Source organism: Equus przewalskii, chromosome 31 (genome assembly GCF_037783145.1).
Source record: "Equus przewalskii isolate Varuska chromosome 31, EquPr2, whole genome shotgun sequence".
Taxonomy (NCBI): domain Eukaryota; kingdom Metazoa; phylum Chordata; class Mammalia; order Perissodactyla; family Equidae; genus Equus; species Equus przewalskii.
Genome location: NC_091861.1, coordinates 28,787,588 through 28,800,902, shown reverse-complemented (window position 1 = coordinate 28,800,902; position 13,315 = coordinate 28,787,588). Strand labels below are relative to the sequence as shown.

The following is a 13,315-nucleotide window of genomic DNA, read 5'->3' as shown; positions in this document are numbered from 1 at the left end:
ACTGCCTGATGTGGACCATCGACCAGGGTCCAAAGGCATCGGACTCCTGGGACTGGCCCATTTCCTCTGGGCACTCACCCCTCAGCCTTCCAAGTTTCTAGGGTTCCCCAGGGGGACCCTAGTTATCTGGCAGCTTCCAAGGCGAGGGAAGAAGCAGGGAGCCTGCCCAACCATCTGGGCCCCGGCTGATTTCTGGGAAGCAGTGATCAAGTTTCAGCTGTTCCTTTTATTCCAGAAAGGGGCTGCCTCACACCCCTCTCCCCACAGAAACCGGGTCTTGGCAGCTTCTCGGGTCTGGGACAGCACCGAGGTGTGAGTGCAGCCTGCCTCGGAGCCTCCCAGGTGGGGACAGTACTCTGTGTCTTAAGCCACTATCCTGAGGCATCGAGGCAGCCGTTCTCTCCAGGGCCCACCTTGCTGTCCAGCGAGGGCTGGTCCTGACACCCTCGTGGGCGCTACGGTCCCCCCTCCCACCTTCACAGGGGAGACAGACTTTGCTTGGAGGCCACCAGCTCCCACCCGCTTCCTTCCTCACAGCCATGGGGTGCCAGCACTATCCTCCTAGGCCTACCCCCACCTTGAGTCCTCTCAGCCAGAGACAGGCCAGCGTGTCTGCCAGACTTTCCAGCCCCCCCTCCCAGAGCTAAGCACCTCGGCCCTCTGTGGGGTCATCAGGGCAGGCCCCTGCCCAGCAGACACCCGCCGACTTCCTCCTCTCAGCCGGGTCTCCTGGGTAGAGCTGTGACTTAGGCATCAGGAGATCCGCTAACTCATAGGTGACTCTAAGGCCCTCCACGCTTCTGACCCTGCATTTCCCACCTGGGAAGGAGGAGGCAGTCTTCCCTCCTCATCTCCAAGGCTGCCGAGAAGTGACACCTGCTGAGCAGGAGGAAGGGACCACAGCTCAGCTCCTCCCCCTTCTGCCCCCCTCCCCATCTCCAGCCAGCTCTAGGACGACTCCTCAGGGTTTCTTCGGCTCCTGCCTCTTGCGAAGCAGCTACCCGGGCTTCCACCAGCGGCCAGGTCCTGGGGCAGTGCTGGCACTGGCAGGTCTGGGGACAGCCCAACAGGTGAAGCCCTGACCTTGAAAAGGGAGCTGTGCCCTCTGCTGTTCTGTGTCCCTGATAGTCCCTTCCGCCTTCCTCTCCTCGGCGCCACTCCCACCCTCCTCTCAGGCCCTCAGGGAGTGTTGCTCCCCCAGCCTCAGTGCCTCCTCCTCCTGCTCAGACACAGTTCAGCCGTCGCCTCCTTAGACAGCCCTGACGCAGGCTCTCCTGTCCCGTCCGTCTCCACCCCTGGTCCCCTCTCTTTTCTCTGGAGCCCTCCTTGGTTCCTGTCTTATTTCTTGTTTCCTTCATTGTCTGTCTCACCCTATCAGACTGTGGGCTCCTGGAGGCAGCCCTCAGCACAGGGGGGCCCATTCCGTTTGAGGCCGAGGCCACCCTGTGGGCTTTGGCATCCCCAACCCCATGCCACCTGTCCCTGACCAGGCAGGGCCTTCCTGAGAGGCTCTGGGTGGGGAGGGGAGGCAAAGGGCTGCCCCTGCCCCTCTTTCCCTTGTCCACCCTCCTGACTGCCCCTGCAAAGCCCATACGCGGCCACCAGCACCAGCGTCCAAGTCGACAGATCCAAATCTTGCCCCTGGCCAGGGGTCCCTCAGCCTGGCCCACCAGGAGTCTGGGGGTCCTGGGGAGACAGCAGCAGGTGAACCAGGCCTCTCCAGCCCTGCGTTCTCCAGGGTCCAGGAGCACCCCAGCATCCACACGGCCCCACCTCGTCCAGCCTGTCACTCGGCCCCGCGGCCGCGTCGGCCCCGCCCCTTCCCACGCGCACGGACACGCCCCTTCCCAGCCCCCAGCGGGCGGGCAGCAGCCTGGTACCCGGGGAGCTCGGTCCCTCGGCACCGGAGACACATCCCCAGCCACTGCAACAAGTCCGTGGAGCCAGGGCGGCCGCTGGCTCCAGACCTGGCCGCCGTCCCCGCCGCCCTCCCCCGCCCCCCTGCCGTGGCCCCAGCTCGGCCCTGCAGGGGCCACCGCAGCCCTGCGTCCTGCACGTCCCGCTCCATCCCTCTCGGGGCAGGGTCTCCCGAGAAAGCAGGCGCAGTTCCCGGGCCGCTCCGGGTTTTTCGCATAGACTCTTCAGGCCCGGAGAACAATGGAACAGCTCTCTGCGCTTCCTCCGCCCGGGCAAGCTTTGTTCCTCCCTTCCCGCCCGCTCGGCTTCCATTAGCCAAAGGGCAAGGGTTTCCCAGTCGAGCAGGAGGCTCGGCGCGAAAGCCCAGACCTTTCCGCACTCTCTAAAAAGCCCGGGGGGTAGGGGTTTGGACCAGAGCCGGGCCGAGGTATAGGACGCGCGTCCAGATGCGCACAGCTGGCTGCCCGCCCGGCCCCTGGCCCCAGGCGGTCTCCCTGCCAGAACCCCCACACCCGGGAAATCCGACTTGGGCTCCCACCGGGGATCTACAGAGGAAGTGCAGCCTCAGCTCTGCTCCGGAGCCAAACAGCCCTCACATCTGCTTTCCCCACATCCGTCCTCCAGATCGGGCCTCTCCCTGGCGCGCCCCTAGCAATGCTGGACGCTCTCTTGCCGAGCACAGACCACCGCACAGCTGAGGTCTCCACCGGCCCCAGATCTTGCCACATTAGGATTTTGAGCTTTAAAATCCAAGGAGGGTAATGGGCTCTATCTCTGAGAATCTGACCCCCACCCCATTGTCCAGCCTCCCCTCAGGCAGGCCGGAGCAGAGCCTGGGCTCGCTCCCGCCTGGTGGCATCTTGAAGAAGGCGCACTTTAGCCATGCGCATCTGGAGGTGGGCCAAGCCTGCACATCTGGGCGCAATGCCCCCTCACAACCCAACCCGGGATCTGGAGAGCCCCACCGGAAGGAGAAGCAGCGGAGGGAGCTGCGCTCTCCCCCACACCTTCCCGGGCAGCTGAGGAGAAAGCCAGGGTGGGGCGGGGAGGCAGGACTCACCGAGCATCTGGCTGAAGAGAAGCTGCTCTAGGTCTCCCAGCACGGTCACCACGAGCTCGGGGTCCACCTTGAGGAAGGCGCGCTCCTCCTGGCCCTTGGCGGCGGGCGCGGGCGCGGAGCCCTTCTGCGCCTTGGCCTTGCTGGAGAGCAGCTCGTCGTCCGACTTGGCGTCGTCGCTCACGGCCGCCTCGGGAGCCTTGCTGAGCGGCTTGACCTCGGCGTAGGGGCCGCGCGGGATCCGGCTCGGCTTTCCCAGGCTGGGCGCGAGCGGAGCCAGCGGGGTCTTGGCGCCGCCCGCCGGGGCGCCCTTGGCCTGGAAGAGCGAGTGCTCCGACTTGGAGAGCGTCTTGGACATCAGCGGAGCCTCGCGGCCTTTGGACCCCGCCTTGCCCAAGCCCTTGGGCGCCTTGGCCATATCGTCGCTCCACTCGGGCTCATAGAGTTGCAGCTTCTTCTCCGAGTCCGTGAGGAAGGAGAGGTTGGTGAGCGACTTCTGCTTGCGCAGGTTGGAGGCGGGCGGCCCGCCGGGGACTCGGCCGTCCACGCTGCCGGACTTGAAGACCTTCAGCTCCGCCGCGCTGGCCTTGGCCATGCCGCCGCCGCCGCCCGGCGCCTTGGCGCGCTTGGGCAGCATGCCTCTGCCGTCCGCCGCCGCCTTCCTGCCCGCGCCCCGGGGCTCGTCCGCGCCCTCGCCGCCGCCGCCGCCGCTCAGCCCCACCTCGGGCTGCGCGCTCTTGACGCTGCTGCCCAGCATTCTGCCCGCGAGGAGCGCATGGACAATCCGCGCGTCTGCAGGCACGGGGGGCGGGGAGCGCAGGGCGGAGGAGGCGGGAGGAGGGGGAGAGAGAGGACGGAAGAAACAGAGGAGGAAGGGGAGAGGGGGAGGGAGGAGGGAGGGGGCGAGCAGGGGGCGCAGGGGAAAGACAAGCAGGGAAGGAAGCGGGAGAAGGAAAGAGCGAGGAAGCCGGGGAGCGATGGGGCGGGGTCGGAGGAAAAGGGGCGGGGCGGGGAAAATACAAATTAAAATGGAAAGATCAATCCAAAGCAGCACGCGAGCCCCGCAGCCCCGCCGGCGCTCAGAGGCGCTCGGGTGCCCGGTCCCGCCCGCCCGCCCAGCAGCGCCGCGGCCGCACCCGCCGCGGGCTGAGCCGAGGCCGCCGCTGCAGCCCGGAGCCGAGGCCGGAGGGGAGGGAGGGCGCGGCGCGGACCGGAGGAGGGCGGAGTGTGCCGAGCGGAGGGAGGTGGGAGCGCGTCTATTTCTGGCTCGGGAGGGGGTGGTATGCGCAGCAGAGATCCAGGGATGGAGGAGTAGGGGGTAGGGGGGCTGAAGGACCCCCACCGGTGTTTGTCCTCGCCTTGCACGCAAAGGCGGGGCAGGTTCTCCGAGGGCTACGGGTGGCCCCCTGCCGCGCCCAGGGGAGGGAGGAGGATCGGCTGAGATGTGGGGGTGCAGGTGAAAGGCACTGAGACAGGGCGGCTCGTGGGGCCTGGGGAGAGATGCGGGAGAGGGGTGGAGAGGTCTCTGGTTCCCCCAGGAAACTCCCAGTGCCCCCTTACTTTAGTCTGTGGGGCACAAGCCTGCCCTCCAGAGGTAGGGGATTCCTCCCCAGGTAGGGAGAGCGCTTGGGACGGGGGTGGCTTGGAGAGACAGGGCCCAGGGTTGGCTGGGGAGGGGGGTCGCGGCATTGGAGGAAAAGACCAGCTCTGGGGTTCAGGAGCCTGGGTTCCCCCTTCTAACTAACTGCGTGTGTGACCTTGTCAAAGTCATTGCACCCACTGGGTCTGTCTAACCTTACACTGGTTCTTGGGCCACCTTCCTTGGGAAGGACTCTGGAGCTGGAAAGCGCTGTGTAAACACAGGGAACCAGGAGGCCTGGCACAGGTCCCTTGCCTGCCAGAGCTCAAGTGGGCTGCAGAGCAATTTAAAAAGACAACATTTTCCTAGCCTTTCTCCGGCCTCCCACCTGGGCCCAGGGAGGAGAGAGATGGGGGAAGGGAGCAGGCAACCATCTGCCCCAGCTCAGCAGAGGGCGACCCTGCCCCTCCTCTTACCCCTCCTCCTATGACCTCCCCAAGTCGGGGCCAAGGTGCCTGACAAATGGCTCTCAGACAAGAAAGTGAGGGACAGGAGGAATCAGAGGGGATGTCTCTGAAAGCAAAGCTAGCTCCAGGAGGGACGGGCCCCAGAGGGAGCCACACATTGGGGCTGTAAAACCCTAAGAACTCTTTGCCAGGATGCGCTAGCCTAGCCTTCAGATTATCTGCCCGCCCCACCCCCAACCTCCATCTCTCTCCATCCGCTCCCCCTTCCCCCTGGAATTTGAAGAACCTGTGTCTGAATCTCATGGTTCCCCCACTCTCCCAGCACTGACCGTGCCAGCCTCCTGGTGTGAGGGGTGTCTGTGTACGCCCCCATCTCCCCCACCAGCACCAGAGCCCTCAGGGGGCACCTTGCATGCAGCAGGAGCTGCCACTGTGGTGGTTAAATGGATTTGGAGGCCTGAGTGCTGTATACTGGGTCTGTACCCTGCATGACTCTCAGGTGCTGGTGGTGTCCCCAGGACTCCGCCTTCCGCAATCCTAGGGCTGGATCGAGATGCCATAAAATCCGCAAGGACCGGGGTCGTCGCACAGAGGATGTGCCTACCACAGTGCTGAGAACAGGGTCCTCAAGCAGAGGGTAAGGAGCAGGGAGCCTTGGCCGGACCCTGGAGATACAGAGAATGATGGAGATTCTGCCCTCTAGGAACTCAGCGTCTGGCAGGGAAAGCAAGACAGACAGTACAAGACCCGGGAAAGTAATAATCCTGTCCCTGTGACAAAGCGGTGTCACACATGTCAACCCATCCTCACAGGTAGACTGCTGTAGGTGTGTGTAGACTAATTACAGGAACACAAGAGGGAGACCCTGGACCCCGGAGAGCAGGGACCCCAGCTGGCCCACTGCGGTAACTTCAGAATCCAGCACTTACGCAGGAGGGGCTGCATACACATGAGTGTAGGCGTAAGAGGTTGTGCGGGCAGGCGGGCAAATACATGACGCAGTCTAAGTAGGGAAGAGTTCGGACCAGGAGAGCAGGAAGCAGGAAGTTGTTCAGGCTGACACCTGCGCAGCATCGGCACTGCTTCAAAGGAGTGGAGGAAAGGAGCGGGGTGCAGAAGAGAGCCAGGAGGCCCTGTGGCAGAGGGCGCAATGCAGACTGGCCTTGCGGCCTGTGTCCTGCACTGAGGAAACTCAGGGCTGATGACTTCAGAGAGCAAATGACAAGCGACAGGATCTGGTTGAAGGGCCTGAAGTGGGATCCCGCCAGAACCTGGCGCGGGCACAGAAAGCACCCCAAGGAGGAGGCCAGGCATGAGATTTCCTCTCTGGGTACACAGGAGGTACGCAGGCTCACACCCAAACACGAGATCCCAGCTCAAGGAAGGGGTCAAGCCCATCCCCGGGGCCTGGTCTCTGGGGAACACGGCCCCTCCCCATCCCAAGGGTCAATTCCAATGCAGTCCCAAACCATCACTTCTGAAGTCTTCCTCCTTCCTCAGAGAGCAGCTCTAAGGTGCACAAAACAACAGAATTCAGTCACCACCTTTCCTGAAAACAGCAACTGCAGGATCTGGGGCCCCGTTCTCTGATCTCCCAGGTTACACTAGTCCTTGCTGGTGGTCTGTTCTCTTCCTGCATATGAATTCATCTCCTCCGAGCAGACAAGGAGAAATTAACTGGCTGCCATCTGGCTGAAAAACAACATTTCCACCGTGGTCCACTCCACCCAGTGTGGGCCGCTGTAGGCAAAACCTGGCCCTCTCTCCTTGGGTTAATGGCCCCTGGTCGCTGGTGTCCACGTCCGGAGTTTGGCTCCTGTCACATTAGTCTCTACAACTGCTGTGACACTCCATTCCACTTGTTGCTCTGTCCACTGCAGCTGCCAGTCCCTGGAGGCCCACTGCCCCGCGGCCTGGTCTCCCTTCTTCCTGGTTATCTCGTGCCCCATTCATTCCTGGTTCAGCCTGGACTCCTCCCGCTCCTTACTCCTCTTTGTTCCTCTGAGCCTCCTCTCGAGGGGTACCATATGCCGCGAATCTCAAGTCCTCTCCTTTCCTTCAATAAACAGCTCCTGAGATTCTACCTCCTTCCCAAAGAGAGGGTGGTCCAGAAGAGAGAGTGAGGTGGTCCCAGCCCCCTCCCCACCATCTCAACCTCCCCACTCCCTCCTGCAGGAAATGCCACCCCTCAGTTTAGGAGATGGAAATTCCTTCCATGCTCATCTCATGAGTTAACTCAGTGCCGATCCCCTGGGGTGCTGGTCCCCTCTGTCTACCTGTCCTGCCCACCTTTCCACTGTCACTCTCTAAGGGCCTTGCCATGGCCATGTGGTGGTCCCTTTAAATAGTCATCCCAGAACTTTCTGATGCTCCCTAACGCAGCTCTCCCTCTATCTGCCTCTTTTTTGATTCCCTTCACATCTCTGAGTTTCCCACCATCCTCTACTGCAGTGGGAGCCTCTGCTGCCGTGGCAACAGCCATTCCAGCATCAGTCGATAAAGCCAATATGTGCAGAATGTTTCCTCTAATGATTCCTAAAGAGAGAGGTACCTGCCTGGCCACACCACCCGCAGGTCCAGCCCTGAGCCCTCCCGCTCTGCCCCGTCTCCACTGCAGGACCGGCCTGGGAACGCTCCGGAAGAGACACCCTGCGAGGGGCTACGTGATGACGGGGAGGCCTGGCCGGGCACGGATGGGTGCTGCTGATGTCAGTGGCCTGTGGAAGGGAACTGGGTCCCGCCCAGTTTCTAAAGGGAAGGTGGGGAAAGAGGCTGGTTGGGAATCAGGAAAGTCCCTGATCCCCAGCTCCCCAAAGCCTGGCTCCTCACCCCACTCCTCTCTCTCCAAAGGCATCAGCCGTTTCTGGGATGGGGAGAGGACTGGTGATCTGACCACATCTGGGGGCTGACAATTTAAAGCCACTTGAAGGATGAAGAAGATAAGGCATACAGCCAAGGAAAGAAAGGCACGTCCGCATGCTCACAGCCCCGCAGCTGGGGAAGGATGGAACCCAGGTCGTCTGTGGGGGCTCTGCCCAGCGCACTGGGTCAGGATCCCTCGAGAGAAGTGGGAGAGAGAAGAAGGTGAGAAGAAGGGCTAGGCGGTCCCACCCCTTTGACCTTGAAAGGTGACCTTGGGAGAAGCTGGGATCTCAGGGAGGGGGAGCGGGCAGGTGAGTCCATAATTGGCTCCCTCAAGGGCTACGGGCCGAGCAGGGAAGAAGGAGGGTTTTCCTGATTTCTGTGCCCACAGTCAGGATCTGCAGAGCAAGGGCTGGGCACCGAGCCACCCACCCCGGGCTGGCCCAACTGAGCGACAGGCACCTTCTTCAGTTTCCCTGCTCACACCCCTGTGATGAGGACTTTCATCGCCTCCTGGGCAGACTCCAACTCCTTTGCCTTTGTAGAAAGCCCTCCAGGCATTGCTCCCCACTTCCTTCCACCCTTTTTTCTGTCATGGCATCCCCCAGGCCAGGCGGGAGGCTGCTGACATAGCTGGTGCCTGAGCACAGAGCCTCATCGGGACAAAGAGCTCCCTCCCACTGCTCACATCCCGTCTGGTCCTGGGGGACACGGCAGAGAACAAAACAGACCAGAATTCCTGTCCTCAGGGAGCTTCCATTCTAATGGGAGGGACAGACAACAAATTAGAAATATTAGCCACTCAACAGTGCTAAGGAGAAAATGCAGAGCAGGAGAGGCACAGGCAATGCCCAGGGGCCCGGGCTGAATTTTCAATATGGTGGCAAAGCAGGCTTTACGGCGGGGGGGAAGGCGACATTTGGATAAGGATCTGAAGGAGGAGAGGGGGCTTCCTCTCTGTATCTGTGTGGATGTCTGGGGAAGACGTTTCCAGGCAGAAGGAGCAGCCTGAGCAAAGGCTCTGACGGGCAGTGTGCCTGGCCTGTCTGAAGAACAGATGAGCGTGGCTGCAGAGAAAGGAAGGAAGGAAGGGGCCAGTGGCAGGCAATGAGGTCAGAGATCTAAGTGATGGCCAGTGTGGGAGGGCCTTTCAGGTCACTGCAAGGACTTGGCCTTTCACTCTGAGTGAGATGGGAGCCACGGCGGGTTATGGAGCAGAGGAGGCACATGACCTGGTGTCCCCCTTGAAAGAGTCGCTGTGGCTGCTTGCTGGGCTCACGGGCAGAAGCAGCTGCAATAATTTAGATGAGAGATGATGGCGGCTTGGAAGCGGGTGGTGACTTTGGTGGGGGTGAGAAGGGGTCAGACTCTGGATAAACTGTGAAGCCTTTAGAATTTGCTGACAGACCAGACGTGGGCGTGTGGGAGAGAGGAATCGAGAATACCCACGGATTTCGGCCCCGACAGCTCTGAGAATGGAGCTGCCATCCACCAAGATAGGGAAGACTTCAGGAGGGGCCGGTTGTGGTTTGAGAAAGGATTAGAGCGCTGTACTCTCCCTGGCCCTTCTTGAGGCCCAATGTGCCTCCTCCAGGAGGCCTTCCCTGACTCTCCGCCCACGGTCTATGGCAACCGCTTTGATAATTTCCTGGCATCTGTAGCCAACGTTGTTCACTCGCTCATCTGTTTCCCAGGGACCCATCTTTGGTCGGTCTACCGTGATGAACTTTTTCTCAAAACCCATCGCAGATCTCCGCACACAGTGGGCTCTCAAACATATTTGGGGAATGACGACCGATTCGATGAATGAGTGCGTGACTCAGAACAGATGTGTGGGGGATTGTAAACAGCAGTGACCTCTGCATACCCCGTGGTGAGAGACGGCACAGCTGGTGTGCCGGAATGGAAGCCAGGCTCCGGGATGGTGTCTCCACAACGTCTTTTCTCCCCTGTCTGCAGCCCTGGGCCACAGGGAGGCCAGCAGTCCCTTGCTTTGCCCCTCTGAAGAAAGTTCCAGTTCTGTAGGGGAATGACCGTGGCACAGGTCACAACGGAGGCCCTCGCTTCCCCCACATCTCTGCTCTGCTCAGAGGCATAGGATGAGTTTTGCCAGACCTCTGGGAGGCAGGGGCAAGAGTGGGCAAGGAGTCCTCAGGTTCCCTAGCGCATGCGGCAGTCCCAGTGGAACTTGACCCCCACCCTCCACTGCCACCTGGAGACAAAAAAGGAGCCGGTGGACTCAGCCCAATATGAATGCATCGGCGTGCTCACACATCCGGGGCCTCATCCGGGAAGCCCTCCCAGATTGATCCACTTGTTTCCTCCCAGCTTAGTCACCATCTTTGCTTTGCCAGGGTGTTGGTGGTTGAGACATTTCTGCAGACTCTGCAAGGGCCCGGCTTGGCCTCTCTGGTCCCAGGAGGCTGCCTGTGCTTAACGGTTGGGGATTTTTCTTCTGGGCCACCAGATCAGGAGTGCGGGCTCAGAGAGATTTGCTGTCCCATCTGTCTGTTGGGGAAGATGAGTCTCAGCAAAGTGAAAGCTGGGAGCGGAGCCAGGGGTCGTGGGCCTCAGTCTGTCTTCTGGCCCACTGTCTCAGGGAGAGCTTCCGGGAGGGCGGAAAAGGCGAGAAATTCTAGACTACCACCCGCATTCCTGGGAGCTCACAGCAGCCGGGACGCGTTCTCCCAGAGGCCTCTAAGCCAACAGGACAAGGATGGAGCCAAGAGGACAAGGATGGAGCCAAGAGGACAAGGATGGAGCAGGGATGAGCTGCCCATCGTGTGAAAGGGGAGGGCAGAGACTGGGCCCTGAGAAGGAAACAGGTCCCCTCTGGTCACAGGAGGAGACAGGACCCAAGTCGAAGCCCAGTGTGCGGCTGGAGGACAGGGCTCCGAAGGCTGGGAGGGGCACAGGCCTCCCTTCAGAGGCAGGGTGCTCTGGGCTGTGCACCCCCAGAGGGAGTGGGAACTGTGGCTGAGGGACCACCTGGAGGACCCGCTCCAGACTGGGAGGTGAGGGCAGGACCAAGCCCATGGGGTGGGCCCTCCTTCAGCAGGGGCTTCTCTGCTGCCCCAGGGCTGGACCTCCAGGGATGGCGGGGGGAGCTGGGGGAGTGGCCGCGGCTCCCTGTTCTGTCTCCCCAGGGGTCCCCCCAGGTGTTCTGACCTGCCCCCCCCCAGGCTAGAGCATGGGACCTGTCTTCCTTGTGACCCAGATCCTCAGCAGGGGGGCCCTGGAGGGGTGCACAAGGCCCTGTTTCCTCTTCTTGGAGACCCGCCTTCTCCTTTTGAAGCCAGAACTCTGTGATCTCCCGCGGGGGAGCGTGTCTCTGACGTGGTGACCTGGGTGGCTTCCCAGGGAAGGACTGCCCCCCTCGCCCCCCAATATCTGTTGCCACAGAGCCCAGTGTTGCCCAGCACCAGCATGCAAGGGCTTCACCACTCTGGCGTCACCAGCCTGGGGATCGTGCCCTCGAAGGCTCTCCCACCTGCTCTCTGGTCCAGCCTACCCCGCCCTCGCACCGTGGCCCCTCGCGCCTGCCTTTCTCCCCTGTGCCTTCTCTGCTATGAATTCAAGTCTCATTCACCCTTTGCTGCCCAGCTTCAGGGCCACCTCCTCTAGGAAGCCTCCTCTGACGACTCCATCCCACACTGATCTCTTCCTTTCCCATCTATTGAGTATGGGCAAATTCTGCCTAGTTACATCCTAGGGAGACATCCTGTCCCTCCAGTTCAATTGTGAGCCCCCTGTTAAAGACAGCTTTGTTTATGTGCCCCCAAAATTCATAAGATGAAACTGTAATTCCCCATGTGATGCTATCGGGAGATAGGGCATTTGGGAGGTAATGAGGTCATGAGGATGGAGCCCCCGTGATGGGATTGGTGCCCTTCTAAGAATAGAGCCCTTTTCCTCTCTGTCTGCCACGTGAGGACACAGCAAGAAGACAGCTATCTGCCAAACAGGGAGTGGGCTCTCCCCGACACAGAATCTGCCAGTACCTTGATCTTGGGCGTCCAGCCTCCAGAACTGCGAGAAATACACTTGTGTGGTTGAAGCCCCCTGGTCCACGGTATTTTTGTTACAGCAGCCTGAACGGACTCAGACCGCTCCCTACGTGGAACAGTTAGGGAGGGCTCCTCACGCCTGTTGAACTGAAGGGCGGCGGAGCTCACAGCTCTAAGCACCTCCTATTGCCAGCCGACGCCCAGGCATTATTTCCTGAAGCCCTCTGACGCAGGCACCGTCTTGTCTGCATTTCACACAGAAATACACTTGCCCGAGACCACACAGCAGGTTGCTGGTGGGGTGAGACTATGAATCCGGCCTGCGGTCTCCCACATTTTCCCATAACTTCATGCCCTTACTTCATGCCGCTGTTTCTGGGGGCCTGCCTCAGAACTGCATGGGATCCCAAGAAGTGTGAAACCCCCACAGCAGGCAGAGAAAGGAGGATGGGTCCTGGAGGGCCAGCGGGAAGTGGAAAGAGGGCCTTTCCCGCTGAGGAGACCCCATAACTCAGACGCCCATGGCACCCGAGGGCTGCTGGGTCTAGGGCTGCAGTCACAGTAGACGGGCCCACAGAATCCCGGGAGTGGGGACGGGGAGGGAGGGGGCTTACTCCTCCAGGCACAGCCGTGGTCTACAGCATCATCAGCCCCGGCGCTATGACCTCTGTCCTGGGTCCTGGTCACTTCCAGTGGACCTGGCAGCCCCAACAAGTCAGGGCCCCTTGGGGGACTCCCCTATTCTCAAGTCTTGGGGTCCTGGGTTCTCTTCTTGACTTGCTATGTAGCCTCCCAGAATGCCCACGTTCTCTGCACCTCAGCTGCTCCTGGAGACACCAGGTGGAGGAGGGGGGTGGAAACTTTTCTCCCCCGGCTCACGGGCTTATGGGGGTGGGGGGGAAGGCAGGAGGAGAGCACCGAGTGGAGAGCATTCTGTCTGGAGGTGCACTCATTTAAAATCAGCTCCCTGCTCCTCGGGCTAACAGACCAGGATGGGAAATCTAGATGTTCCCCCCATGTGCTTGGCCTGTGTGTTGCCATGACAACTGTTCTTGCACACCCGCTGGGGTGTCCATTGCACATCGCGCCCCAGATGAGCTCGGGTACAGCGCCCCGAGACCAGGACCAGCCCAGATCAGTTGTCATGGCAACCGCAGGCCCGTGAGGGGGACCCAGGCAGGCGAAGAGGAGGGCAGAGTGTGCGCTGTGCCTGCGTGTGGGGTGGAGACGCGCGAGCTCCTGGGTGAGGACGTCTCCTTCCATGTGCGCAAACCTAGAGTCAGAGCTGACCGTCCACAGGGTCGGTTGGGTTAGGGCCACTGCATCACCACGCTAAGGGGAACCTCAAGATAATCTTAGGCAACGTTTGTGATAGATCCTATGACCTCACCGAGGGCCAAGGAAACCCAGAAACCTGAGCGGGAAA

The 13,315-nt window shown here is 61.0% G+C and overlaps 1 protein-coding gene and 1 long non-coding RNA gene across 8 annotated transcripts in view; one reads left to right on the top strand and one right to left on the bottom strand.

The window, feature by feature from the left end:
* Positions 1-13,315, bottom strand: part of NAV1 (neuron navigator 1) — a 233,416-nt gene that overhangs the window by 137,779 nt on the left and 82,322 nt on the right. For 5 of the 7 annotated variants that reach the window (XM_070602362.1, XM_070602360.1, XM_070602358.1 and 2 more), the window contains one exon: positions 2,978-3,766. The exons of the other annotated variants lie outside the window; for them this stretch is intronic. In XM_070602362.1, coding sequence (XP_070458463.1) covers positions 2,978-3,766 — 789 coding nt within the window. The remainder of the gene's footprint in view (positions 1-2,977; positions 3,767-13,315) is intronic. 7 annotated transcript variants of the gene reach the window in all.
* LOC139080656 (uncharacterized) lies at positions 7,963-11,939 on the top strand. Its single transcript, XR_011535334.1, has 2 exons — positions 7,963-8,104; positions 9,577-11,939. It is a non-coding gene; the product is annotated as an uncharacterized lncRNA (long non-coding RNA).